The 13,922-nt window shown below is 59.2% G+C and overlaps 1 protein-coding gene across 3 annotated transcripts in view; it reads right to left on the bottom strand.

The window, feature by feature from the left end:
• SEPTIN9 (septin 9) overlaps positions 1 to 13,922 on the bottom strand; it is a 165,211-nt gene that overhangs the window by 75,460 nt on the left and 75,829 nt on the right. For all 3 annotated transcript variants that reach the window (XM_082604003.1, XM_082604005.1, XM_082604004.1), the window contains one exon: positions 3,770 to 4,411. In XM_082604003.1, coding sequence (XP_082460129.1) covers positions 3,770 to 4,411 — 642 coding nt within the window. The remainder of the gene's footprint in view (positions 1 to 3,769; positions 4,412 to 13,922) is intronic.

Raw genomic sequence — 13,922 nt, forward strand, 5'->3', positions numbered from 1 at the left:
GCAGTGATGTGAAGAGAAGCGGGGCTGGGGATGAGGAGATCAGTGCAGAACCGCTGTGAGGAAAGGTGGCCAGTGGGAGACCACGAAAGGACCAGAGCAGGAGGGGCTGGGGAGCAGGGAGGTATGAGCCGGACAAGAGGGTGAATCCACTGTGGAGGGCGGGAGCCCGGGCAGGTGAGCAGTGAAAGCTCGTAGTGGGCATGGATTTCATCAGTGCTGTGCTTTAGGGAGGTCAACCTAGGAACAACTTAGCTGAGGTCCCAGGACACCCTGTCCTGTGCCCACAGTCACAGTCTGGAGGGCTTCCTGGAGGTAGAGGCAAAGGGCTGAGTCTGATCAGAGGGCACAGAGCTCCCTACCTCCCTGATCCTTTGACACCGCAGCGCCAGCTGGCCCTCAGGGGTAAGGGATAGTGAGCCCATGGAAGGCAGTCAGAGCAGGCCCTGCAGGCTGGGGGGCTCTGGGAGCTCCCAACCCAGCCCCGCCATGGAAGGGCGGAAGGGGATGGGAGTGCCAGGTCTGCAGGAAAGATGGACAGGAAATGAGGCCGAGGGACAACCGGATCTGTGCCTGGAGGGGCTGGATAGGCCGAGACCAGAGGAGGGGGAGGGAGAGAGAAGCAGATGGAGCCTCAGAACAGGGGCTGGCGGGGAGCTAAGACCCGGGGCTCTGCAGAAGCCACTGCAATAGATGCAGGGAACACCCCTCCATCGGGAAGACCCTGCCCTCCACCTGGACTTGCCCAGGACCTCAGGACTGGATGTCCAAGCGAGCAGGTGAAGGCCAAATTTCCAAGCCCACAGAGGGCCTTGCTTCCTCCTCCACCAGCCCACTTCTCACCCCGCGTTACTTCCAGGCTCACCCCACAGTGACTTCTGTTTTTTTTTTTTTTTTTTGCGGTACGCGGGCCTCTCACTGCTGTGGCCTCTCCCGTTGCGGAGCACAGGCTCCGGATGCGCAGGCCCAGCGGCCATGGCTCACGGGCCCAGCCGCTCCGCGGCATATGGGATCCTCCCAGACCGGGGCACGAACCCGTATCCCCTGCATCGGCAGGCGGACTCTCAACCACTGCGCCACCAGGGAGGCCCGTGACTTCTGTTTTAAATGAAGAGAATCCTCCCAGAGTCATCCAAGCCCCCACCTCCTCCAAACCCGAGCATCCTTCCTCTTTGCAGTATCTGTCCAACGCCCCTGCCTGGTTCAAATGCACCTAAAGGTTCTCAACCTGTGAGCCCTGGTCTCAGAGAGCCCCCTCCCCATCCAGCCAACAGGACATACAGGAGGCGGGCTCAGCACACTTGTGAGTTCACACATGTGCACACCCATGACTGGCACATACGCCGACCCCCAGTTCGTGCTCCAGGGCCAGGAAGGCAGCCCCCCAACCCGGCCCGTGGACCTCTCCACGAAGAGCTGGACTTCCATCTGCACAGAGAGGGGCTGCGGGTCCAGGGTGCTGGCGCCCAGCTCAGACACTGAAATGCTTTTCCCTGGAAAAGCTGCACAGGCCCAACACCAGGCTCCCCAACACCTCTGGACTGTGGCCTCAGCCGGGAATGCTCTTCCCTCCCCGTCTTTCCCTGGCTAAATCCCACCCTCTCCAAAACTCAGCTGCTGAGGCCCGGGCTCCCGGGGTCTCTCCCACGGCCCCGCCCACTTGGTTCCACAGCCGCTGTTCACGTCCCGCTCCCGAGGCAGAGCTGGCCTGACCAGTCCCCACCGTCCGGCCTGACCAGCGGCTGCCGCTGGAGGAAGACGTTCTTAGATGTGCCCGAGGCTGCGCCCCGCCCCGCCCGCCCTGACGACCCAGGCCGGGGCCACCCTGAGCAGACACCCCCTGCCTGTCCCCCAGAGCAGGACCACGTCCTCGGGCATGCAGTGCCGACGGTCACCAAGATCTGGACGGTGACGACCGCCTCCCCAGCCACATGCTGTTTGACTCAGCTGAGCGTGAACACCTCACCCCTGTGACGGGGCTGTATCCGGCAGCAAAGGCCCTGGACCAGCAGAAGATCGTGAGGAAACAGCCTCCTGGCCGCTCCCCAAACACCAGCTATGCGTCCTGACATTGGCACCAGCGCACCTCGGGGGTGGTGTGGCTCTGCAGGGTCACGTCTGGGGAGATGCAGATTCACACACCAGGGCTGGAAGGGACCTCTTGGCCCCTGCTGCCCACAGCGTGGCCCAGCGTCAGAGGAAATTCAGTCAGCCCCTCAGCCCACCAGACCTGCTCGGTCAAATGTGCACTTGGGCAGAATGCAGCTGCTCCGCCAACACCCCTACCCCACCCCATCACAAGCCCCCAAGTCCACTGACCACAGGAAAATTCTCATTCAAAAAGGAAAACCTGAAAGAACTCAAAGCAAGGACTCGAGATAGTTGCACACCCATGTTCACAGCAGCTTTATTCGTAAGAGCCAAGCAGTAGGAGGACCTCAGGTACCCATCAACAATGGATGGATAAGCAAAGTGTGGTCTACACATAATGGAATATTACTGAGCCTTAAAAAGGAAGGAAATTCTGACACCTGCTACAACATGGATGAACCTTGAAGATGTGCAAAGAGAAACAAACCAGACACAAAAGGACAAATATTTAGGATTCCACCTACATGAGGTACCCAGAGTAGTTAAATTTGTAGAGACAAAAAGTAGGATGGTGGGTGCCAGGGGATGGGGGGGGAGGGGGAGTTAGTACGTTATGGGGACAGAGTTCCAGGTGGTGAAGATGAACAAGTTGTGGAGATGGATCACGGTGACAGTGCACAACAACATAATGTTTTTAATGCCCATGCACTGTACACTTAAAAACGGCTATACCAGTCAGTGATGTTATGTGTATTTTACCATTAAAAATAATTTTTAAAAGGTGTATCAAAATCCCAGAATGTTCTGCCTGTTCAACCCAAAGGACACTTACTGAACATTTACTGAGCTCCGAGTCCCGGGATCAGAACTGGACCCAGCTTTCACTGGGCTTACAACCCAGCCGGCACCTTAACACAGCCCATGGGGCCAAGACCCTCCCTGCAGGGGCAGTAACGGTGTCCCACGGGATCAGCACCACCTCCCCCGTGAGCTCCCCGTGAGCACAAGTCTGGGTTTGGACCCTCCGAGGATGGTAGCCAAGCAGAACACCCCCGAACGGAGCTGTGAACAGGAATCACGGGGTTCCCTGGCCTGGGACCCCCTCCAGGCAGCCCTGAAAATATGAGCATGCAGAGATGAGGCGTTCTCATGCTCCCTTTGCATCTGGCCACAACCCTCCCTACCTGGGAAGGAAGAAGAGGAAGACCCTCCTGTGCAGAAAACCCCCCTCACCCCCTGCCCCGGGGGTACCAGCAGGGCAGCCACAATCCCCTCCTGAGCAGGAGCCTGCCTCTCCACGGCCCAGCGACCACCAGCCACCAAGAATGTGACAGCCTGTCCTAGGGTCTCAAATCCATCCAGCCCCGACACGAGCCTGCCCCGGTTCCTGCCCCCAAGTCCTGGGCTCACAGCAGAGGTTACACCACGGCCCTGTGGACCAATTAACGGGGGCCCTCCACAACCCAGAGATTCTTTGCCAAGTCTAACTCAAATCCAACTTGCTGCATCTCGGTCCATCCCCCCGTGGACAGAAAGAGCTGCCAGTCCCCTCCCGTGAGCCTTCGGAAGTATACGCGCCCCCCTCCTCAATATTCAGCTTCTTCCTCCAAGACTCCAGGGCAAAGCCAGCTCCCCACCCCCCAAATCACTGCAGCACGGATGACCAGCACCTGCTACTCACCCTCCTGGCTCTTGGGTGGGGCCTCGGCCACGGGTGGCTGGGGCTTGGGCTCCAGCCTGCTCTGCAGCTGAGACATCGGGGTGGGTTCCGAATTCTCCAGGGTCTGGGGTGGGATGGGGGAGGCGGGCCCCTCGGCTGGCTTGGGCACCTGGATCTCGACCCTCTTGGGGGCTGCGTCGGCGGTGGGGATGGCGGGCACCTCAGGGACCTTGGAGGTGGGGGTCTCCATCCTCCGGTGGGCTGACTCCTGGGGCTTGACTATGGTGATCTCCGTCCTCCGAGGGGTGGGCTCTGGCGTCTTGTGGCCCAGTGCCTCAGCCCGCTTGAGCCCGAACCGGGACGGCCCGGCGGTGCCGGCGTTCTCTACCTGCTTGGACGAGATGTCGATGGAGATCTCGGTGCGCCGAGACACAGGCTCGGCCTTGGGCCCCGAGAGCTCGACCCTCCGCAGGGCAGCCTTGGGGGATCGCTGGCTGAGGGAGTCTACATGGCGGGCCGCGGCCTCTGAGTTCTTCACACCCAGGTCCTGGAACTTCTGCGTGGAGCTGGCCACAGAGGCCCGGAGCAGGGGAGTCTGGACCCTCCGGGTTGGGGTGGAGTTGGGCGTCTCGACCTCCTCGACCTCAAAAGATCTTTTCAAGGCTGAGAGAGAAAGCGAGGAGAAGGTGGTAAGTAGACGGCTCGGGAACCCCTGGGAACATCCCGCTAACGGTGAACATCAGAAGGCAGCTGGCGGGGATGCTACAGCAAGGGGCCCCTGGGAAGACTCTTGCGCCCTTCACCTCTCAGGAAGAAGAGAGGACAGCCCCACTCTACTAGGGGACTGTGGCACCGGCAGCCACGTGTTCTGGGAGAGAGAGAAAAGGCGGAAGCTTGGAGGACGCCCTCTGTCCTCTCTGTCCTGCCGTGGCCATGGTCCCACCAGCTACATTTTCTATAAGGATGCTCTGGCTCAAGGGAGGGGCCTTTGAATTCTTTCCCTCCTCACCTCCGCCCAGCAAACACCACCAGCCGCAGCAGCGGTGGAGACATGTCCCCCAGAATAACAGCCACAGCCCTAACCAATCAGAATCCCGATGGGGGGACTTCCCTGGTGGTCCAGTGGTTAAGACTCCGCACTCCCAATGCAGGGGGCTCGGGCTCGATCCCTGGTCAGGGAACCAGATTGCGCATGCGTGCCGCAACTAAAAAGATCCCGTGTGCTGCAACTAAGACCCGGCGCAGCCAAATAAATATAAATAAATAAATAAATACAAAAATTCACTAGGGTGAAAAAAAAAAGAATCTCGATGGGAATGTCACCACCATATCAATAACAGCATGGAGAGCCAACGCTGGAACTTGTAACACAGGCAAGGCATTGGGCTTACTGTGTGTGCATAACCACATTTACTCCCCACCCTAACCCCATGGTGTAAACAATGCTATAATCCCGATACAGATGGGAAAACTGAGGCCCAGGTGCTTAAGCAAAGTGCCCAGTGGCGCGGGGTGAGTAGCAGAGCCGGAAGATGCGTCTAACTCCAAGGCCCAGGGTTCTTACACCTTTCTGGTGGAATAATGGAGATCCTGGGCGAAGTTCACACCGCTGCCTTTCTTAGTCCTCACACTGGCTGCTTCTGCCTCCATCCTATACCACTTGCCCCAGCTGGACCTGGGCCCATGCAGGACACTGACCACCCAACTCCCACCCCGCAGCCCAGCATTTCCACCCGGCCACCCACCATCTCCGCCAGGATCTGCTCCCTCCAAGGCGGTGGGGACACTGCCTGAGGAGCCACTATCCCCACAGTCCCTGCAGCCATGCTGCAAATGAGAACCAGCTGCTCCGGGTTATAAAGACCAGAGTGGGAAGGGGCCCGCGGGGCAGGAACATGCACCAGCTCCTCCCCAGCCGGGCCCACAGCGCGCCCTCAGTGACCCACAGTGTCTCCCTACCCCCCTCCCCACCTCACCCCACAGCCCCAGGAGCCCAGGATTACAGGGATCCCCCCCAATTTCCTCCCCCAGCCCGCAGCTGATCCCCAGCCCCCAACACCAGCTCTCAGGGCCATTCTGAGCAGTCCCTCCCTCCAGTCTTCCTTCCTCCAAATTCCAACACAGCCCTTGTCTCTTCCCCGTGGACATTACCTCCCTCAGAAGACCAGGGTGTAGTAGGTGGCTGAGTGGGTGGGTGGCCAGGAGCGTGTGTGCTCTGAAGCACTGGATGTAGGGGGAAGCAAACGAGATCCCAGACCCTGATTCCTGGCTGCCGGAACTACCAGTTCCCCAAACGTGACACCCCTGGGGGACCCTGTCTAAGCCCTGGGCACAACTCCTTCTCGGTGGACAGAGGGCACAAAATCCTGGGTCACAAAGCTCGACCGTCCCAGAGGCCCTGCAGGGATGGGAAATGTCCTCCAAGGGAGGGAGCTGTGCAGATTTCGGGAGTGGGCGCCTCACCACACACTGACTCAGGGACACACCTGCTGTTCAGCTTCATTGCGGCCAAGCAGGCATGTGTGTGCAACGTGGCCAGAGCTCCTGATTCAAGAGAATCTGAAAATCTGAATTTTTAAAAATATGTTATCTCCTGATTTTTAAATGCTGGCACAAACAAAGCAAAACAACTCCTTTAAAAAACACTGTGTGGTCAAAGGAAATCACATCCAAGGGCTGCACTCGGCCAGTGGGCCCTGCCGTGACCTCGGGTTGATAAGGCACATGGCCAAGTGCGGCAGGGGTTGTGCCTGTGCAAGGACCCCAGCCTGGCGCAGCTCTGCCTCTCACCGGGGGCTGTCCAGCAAGATATGCAGGGTACAAACTGCCCATCCAAAGACGCCTCAAGTGCCCAGGGAGAGGTCAAGTGCCTGCTAAACTGGCCAGAAAGTCCAGGGCTGAGTGCCTGGAACTCTGTCCTCTCATGGTTCCCAGGGCCTCCCGAGACGTCTGGTCTACCCCCGCCCCGAGAGCACTGTCCAAACTGTCCCCGACGGTGGCTCCTGTCTGTCTGTGAGCTCCCTCGAGGAGGGGTCCACACCCCACCCACCTAGGCATGTGCATGTCCAAGAGTACTTGGTGTTAGCTCCTTGGGGCCAAGTTGGGAGAACAGGAACTAGGTGGGTGAGGGCCCTTTCCCAGGTTTGCCCCATGGGAATAAGACGACCTTTTCCTGGGAGTCCCGACAATGTCTGTGCCCCTCTTTGGAGAGCCCCCTTCTTGGGGAGCCCATTTGAATGCACCTCCAACTGCAACTCATGAATTAAGACCCTGCACCAAAGTAAAGGCCTCCCTGAGTCGGGAGGCCCAATTCGGCGATGACTTGGAACCAGACTGGCCGGCACACAGATCACTACTCCCCGGAACACAAAATCTACACAGAACGCACAAACCCGGCCCCATCCGCCACCCTCTCCTCTCTTTGGCTGCTCTGTGTTTCTTCCTGGCACATGCCACTCCCTGGGCCCATACTATCCGCATGCTTATCACTCGGCTATATTATCTATCCAGGCATTCACTGGCCAGCACCAACACCCCCATTAGTCTAGTTCCCTCTGAGAGGACAAGGGCTGTTCCCACCATCAGGACGGTCACTGCTCAGCAAACATCCAGGGCTGATGGGGGTTCTTTTTTTTTTTTGCGGTACGCGGGCCTCTCACTGTCGCGGCCTCTCCCGTTGCGGAGCACCGGCTCCGGACGCACAGGCTCAGTGGCCATGGCTCACGGGCCCAGCCACTCCGTGGCATGTGGGATCTTCCCGGACCGGGGCACGAACCCACATCCCCTGCATCGGCAGGCGGACTCTCAACCACTGCGCCACCAGGGAAGCCCCAAAGATCATTTTTTTAAGGCAGGCTGTGCGAGGGATGCCCTAGGAGCAGCCGCCTCTATACAGAGGATGTCATGACACAATTAGCACCCAGCTGGGAAGAATTAGGAGACGGCTTGTCACGAAGCTGGCAGGACAGGGTCCTCCAGCATCCCGTCCCCCAAAGGAAGTCCTAAACACACGTTCCAGGTCCTGCCCCAACACGCACAGCCACCCCTCCCTTTCCTGGGTCAAACTCACCCTGGAAACTCCTTCCACTTCCTCCGTGGAGAATGGCTATAATCCACCACGGCAGTGGGTACTTTTTCCACTTTACTCTTCTCCCCCCTCCCCGTGGAGAGGCAGCCCAAGAGGTCCAAGTACGGCCGAGGAAGCCAGCAAGAGTGCGGACTGGAGGCCCCTACGTAACCGCATCTGATCGGGGACCGACGGGCAGAAAAGTGGCCTTTCACTGAACCAGAGAAGTGGGGAGTGGCGCTGTGCTGTTTCCTCTTTTGTCTGCAGGATGCTAAATGCCCTCAGAGGGCAGGCAAGAGACCCCCACCCCCCGCCCTGAAGCTGGACAGGACAAACTGCATGGCTGTGGGGCACCAAACAAACATGGGACCAGGCTGTACTGGGAGGGTCCCCGAACTGCCACTGGGAGGGAAAAGGACTGACATCTCCCACAGGGCACGGGGGACCCACCCATCCTCACACCATTTCCCAAATAAGAACGCCCCCGTTCTCCCTCTCATGAAGTCAAGAACCCCCAAAGCCGGGCCTGAACGCTGCTTGCTCCCCAAAGGCCTCCTCGGCCCCAGTCAGCCTTTCCCCACGAGCACATGAGCCTGAAGACTGTTGTGCCCTTTGGCCCACTGCTGGGAATTTACCCCCAGGAAATCATCAGACGTACAGAAAGATTTATGTACGGGATGTTTGCATCAGCATTAAAACAGCAAATGCTGGAAACAATTCGAGTTTACGTAGATTTTTCTGAACCCATATGCCAGAGTCCTGCAAAGTCATCAAAATCACGGTTCTGAAGATGAGAAATGCTGAGAATACTAAGTAAAAATAGCAGGATCCAAGATGTATGCACGGGCCTGACTTCATCTCACACACACATGTGCAGGGTGCACGCACATTCGAGGAAAACAGCCGTCTCTGGATGGAATTAAGGTGGCCGTTCAATTCATTACACTTTCCTGCCTTTTCCCAAGGTGCCTATGCTAATGTGGGTCACTTCATATTTTCAGGGGATAAAACCATCAACACTGCTCTTAAAAAACAAACCTTGCTAAGAAGAGGGGGAGGGTGTGGATAACTGCGCCTCCGGCCCAGCCTCTCCCGGTCCATCAAACACCTACAGTCTCGGCTGCTGCAGAGGCCAGGCCGCCTGGCCAGATGCAAACCTCCCGTTGTCGTGCGCATGGGGGTCGAGGCAGGAGCAGCCTGGATCTGGGCCTGTTTAAGGAGGAATGTGCCGCACACAAGAGGCCATTGTGAGGGCCCCCGCTCTGACCGCAGGCACGCTGCCTGCCCGCAAACCTCTCCCCGCTCCAGGAATACTTCCTGGAGCGCACCGCGGGCCTCGGTCTGGGGAGGGGACACGGGGTGAGCCACAAAGCCCTGCTCCAGCCTGCGACAAATGTCACGCAGAGAAATGTTAGAGAACAAGGTCAAAACAAAGCCAGGGTCGGCTCCAGTGGGAGGAGTGACGTGGCCACTGCCCAGCTCAGGGGTCTGATTCGGGGCTCAGGCTCCAGAAGCGTGGCCCTGGTGAAAGTGAGTCTCTTCCAGGCAGTAGCAAAGCAGGTTCTGTCCTGAGAAACAATGGCCACCTGGGAGCCAGGGTGAGACACCCAGGGAACACAGGGTGCCAGGCGAAGGGCACCTCCTTGCTCCCTGGCCTGAGGCTGCAGGGAAAGGGCACAGGAAAAGTCAACCCTGAAGCTAAGTGCACGGGCCGTCAGACTCACAGAGTGAGTCCGGAGCGTGTGCGACCCCTGGGGTGGGCTGGATGCAACCCCCCCAGTTCCTGCTCTCCCGGGAGGACAGGGAGCTGGGGCTGCAGCTGGGCGGACAAGCTCCCTCCAGGGCAGCAGGGAAGATGGAACAGGAATCGGTGGGTCAACGGGCCGGTCCCTGCAATAACAATCCTCCGAAGGAAAGGAACCCAAGGCCACAAAAGCAAGATTTGGTCCCGGCGAAAGAACAAATTCACTGGGGAAAACCGGGCAGGGCAGGGCCAGGGGGAGGATCCCAGGCAGAGGGCAGGGCAGGACAAAGGCCCCCGCATGCCTCGGATGGCTGGGGGCCTTACAGCCTGGATGCACACTGGGTTCCTGCTTTCAGGGCCTAATGCAGGGGCTCAAACAGGGGGCGGCACAACCACAGTCACCTCCGGGCATCTGCTTCCCTATGTGTCGTGCTGAGGCGCTGACACAGTGGTGCCCGGGCAGCAATCACAACTGTTGTCGGTATAACTGGATCTGTGTGTGCACCCCGGGGGGTGGGTGTGCACACGTGCATGTATGGTCACCCCACTGATGGCTGAGGCTGCACGTGCCTTACCCGTGTCCATCACACCCACGGCCAGTATCTTCCCTTGTGCCTGAGGGCCTCACCCAGTGCCCCCCTGGTGCCCAGGCCCGGAAGGCAGGAAGGGGTTAACAGTGCGTCCCTGGCACACAGCCTTTAGGCAGTAACTGGAGGGTAAGCACTCTGGGGGGCTTGATGCAGGGTCCGCCGGCATCCCCAGTGGTGTCTCACTCCCATGCCTGGGGAACACCTGGGATCACCTCCCACCTGAATCCTTGTCTCAGGAACTGCCTGGGGGGGGGGGGCTGTGGAGGAGGGGCAGGGCTAAGAGGGCAGGTGAGAGCAGGTGGGGGGCGGCAGACTCAGGGCAGGGAAGAGGATGCAGATGGGGACGGGGGGGGGGGGTGTCCTCAGGAAGTGAAATAGTCCAAAAGGAAGGGCTCAAAATAGACACAGTGGCTGAGCAGAGGCTGGACAGGGACATCAGTAAACAGCACTGTCAGCGGGTGGCCCTGGGTTTCCCACTGAGAAACACAAGAAACCAGCCAAAGTCCAAACAAAGGAAGAGACAAGGCCCAGCACTGGCACTCACGGCTCAAAATCCTCCCCTCGGGCCTCTCTCCTGCCCTCCCTGGACAGGCCTGGCTGGGCTGCAGGGCCAGCGGCAGCCTAAGAACCCTGTCCAGTGCCAGCCCCGTCCTGCTTCCTGCTCCGGCTCCGGCTCCGGGTCCCAGCGTGCTGGCTGAGGGCACTGGCCGCCCTGGGCTTAGCTGCACACGTGGCTGAAGGCGGCACATAGCCCCTGCTCCGGGCCCTGACCAGATGCAGGCCTGCATCTCAGCACCCTGCACAGTCCCACAGGGATGGCCTGTGCGCTCTGGATAACAGCACCAAGCTGAGCCACTTTTACTCAGCCCTGAGGGGCCATATGGGGCGAGCCCAGTGTCCCTGAGAACTGGAGGTTCCCCAGGGGGTCTTAACGCCCAGGTGAAAGATGTGAGGTCAACCCCTCCACCCCGCAATTTATTTTAAGGATTGCCTTTTACTTTGGCTGTTAGGACACAGGCACCCCAGGGGGCCTTCCTGCTTCTCACAGCCTCCCCCCAGGAGGCCTGGCCCACCGCCCACCCTGGAACAGTGATGTGGGAAGGAGGTCTGCTGTGCCTGCCAGTTGGGTTCCCAAGTTGGGCCAAGAGAAAGCAACAGGCCCCCTCCTCCCTTCCCAGGCTGCCACTCACCCCAGGGGGACCCTCCACGCAGCCCTTCCGGCCCATGACATTTCCAGGCACAAAAAGAGCGCAAAGGTGATCCCTGGCCCCCTCAACTCGGGACACGAACAAGACCCCTCACAATGGTCAGGGAGCCCAGGGGCAGCTGTGGTCAACAGCCAGCCCTCCGATTCCAGACCTTCTCTTAATCTCCAAATTCATTACGTTAATTTCTCCCAGGAAAAAGCTCCCTAGCGCCCTGGCTAGCAAGGACACAGGCAGGAACCAGCCCTCCCCAGCCCAGCTACATAGTGTAAAATCCACCCAGAATGGGTCCTGTCCCATTCCTTCACAGGGCTTCCAAATCTCATGCCGTCTGCAGAGGACACCGGTCCAACAGGGGCCCCCAAATGGTCTGAGTCCTAACTCCCGGCACCTGTGAAAGCGATGTGGTCTTTGCAGATGTAATTAAGGCAAGGATCTCGAAGTGAGATCATCCTCGATTAGGGTGGGCCCTAACTCCATGACAGGTGTCCTCGTAAGAGACAGAAAGGAAGACACACAGAGGAGAAGGCCGTGTGAAGATGCAGGGACGCATACACAAGCCAAGGGTCGCCGAGGATTCTCAGCCATCACTGGAGACTGGGAGAGGGGCCTGGAAGAGGCTCTCACTCGGAGTCTCCAGAAGGAACCAACGCTGCCCACACCTGACATCCGACTTCTGGCCTCTAGACCTGGGAGAGACCAGCCACACTGCTGTGTTTGAAGCTCCCCAGTCTGTGGCACTTTGCAGCTGCAGGAAATTCACGCATCAAGAGAACAGATTTTTCGGCTGCCGTGGCCTTTCTGTTCAGCCTCCTCAGCCTCTGTTGATGCCGAAGCCACTTTCCGCAGTGACTCACCAGCTTGGGGAGGGGCACATGGGTGCCCTGGAATCGGGCTGGCTGGCAGGAAGGACCTCTCTCCTCTCAGCCTGCGTCAGCCATCAGGTCACCCCAGACCTTCACAGCTGCCAGCGCCAGGGCCAGCAGCCCCTTCCTGCCGCTGGCTGCCCCCTGGCCTCCGAGCCTCCCCCCCCATCTTCCTGGGGCAGGGCCCTTGTGTCCAGCCCACCTGGGACGTCCCAGCTCACACCCGTTGTTCCACTGTCATCCATCAGGGCACCCTGTTCATTCCCAACAGGGTCCCCATCAGGGCAATGAATTATCTGGTCGGCCTACCTAAGGCGGGTTCATTACCGGTGTTCCCCTCCCCGCCGTCAGAGAAGGGTCTTGGGGTGATGGCTCTCAGGGTTGGGGAGCAACCTGACAGTGGAGACCCTGGCAGGCATCATGGGACAGCCACATAGCAACTTCTGCTTCAAGAAATCTCTCAACACAGAGAAAAACCACAGCAAACGCTCCGAGGAAGCCACTTCTCAACCTGGGGCCTCTTCTCGCTCCAGCCATCTCCCGGTCCCCCTGGTTCTGGTGACACCGGGCTCATTCCGGGCAAACTTTAACAGTCACCCTAAGACACTGGACTTCCCTCTTTCCTTGATGAAATTAAAGTTATGGGAACATGAGCACATTTAGACCCATCTGTCCTCCCCCTCTTAGGCCAGCTGTGGGCTCTCTCCACTAAAAGGACAGACGGATCGGGGCTGAAGCCGCGTGTGAGGAGATGCGGGCCAGATAGGGGAAGAATTTCCTGACCCAGGGTGGGGACGCTGGGGGTGGTGGTGACCAGGCTTCCTGAAAGGCCGAGGAGGAGGGCCTAGGTGCGGCCCAGCCTCGGGGGAGAGGAGGGGACAGAAGACCTTTCTGGCCTCCGAGGGTCAAAGGTCCCCTGATAAATGGCAGCCAAGGAGGGCAGGAGGGAGTCCCTGGGAGGGGACTGACTTCGAAACCAAAGCCACAGGCTGCAGCTCCGAGGGCTCAAAGGTTACAGGGCCCTTTAATCCACAACGCCCCTCTCGGGCTGCCCCGACGCCCTGGCTCCAGGTTGGAGCACAGCCCCTCCCCCAACAAGAGGGTTCCGCTGAGGGCTGTTCCTTGGATGCTCTCCCAGCCCCCCCCCCCCCACCACAGAGCAAGGATCATCCCATCCAGGAAAAGACTCTGCGAACAGGGCGGCCTGCTCACAGCCGTCCGCGCCCCTGCTGGCTCTTTCCCACACGACTGGGCTGGGCGCAGAGCAGGACCCCAGAGCCACCAGGTGCACCGGGCGGTCTCAGCTCCACGGCACCGGGCTGGGCTGCCAGGCTGCTGGTCAGCGTGACAGTCCACCCTGGTGGAGCTGCTGTTCCCTTCTCTGTCCTCAGCGTAGAGGGTGGTGGCTGTTCCCTATCCACCGGGAAGAGGAACCATCCTGCTGACTACTGCAGGAAATGGTAGAAACGCTTAAAAATGCAAAAAAAAAAAACCACCCCAAAACAAAACCCTAATACCAAGGGCTGCTGGGCCCAGCTGGGGCCCTCCATTAATCACGCCAGAGGGACAGTTGCAGCTCTCTGTGCTGTGGCCTGAGGGCGGGCGCAGGCGGGTGCTGCCCAGGCCCATATGAGCTCTGGCCTAATTACTGGGGACGGTGACCCTAGAGAGCAGAGTTCAGGCCCCGGTCAGAGCAGCAGCCA

This window comes from Mesoplodon mirus (assembly GCF_964341445.2).
Source record: "Mesoplodon mirus genome assembly, chromosome: 18".
NCBI classification, from domain to species: domain Eukaryota; kingdom Metazoa; phylum Chordata; class Mammalia; order Artiodactyla; family Ziphiidae; genus Mesoplodon; species Mesoplodon mirus.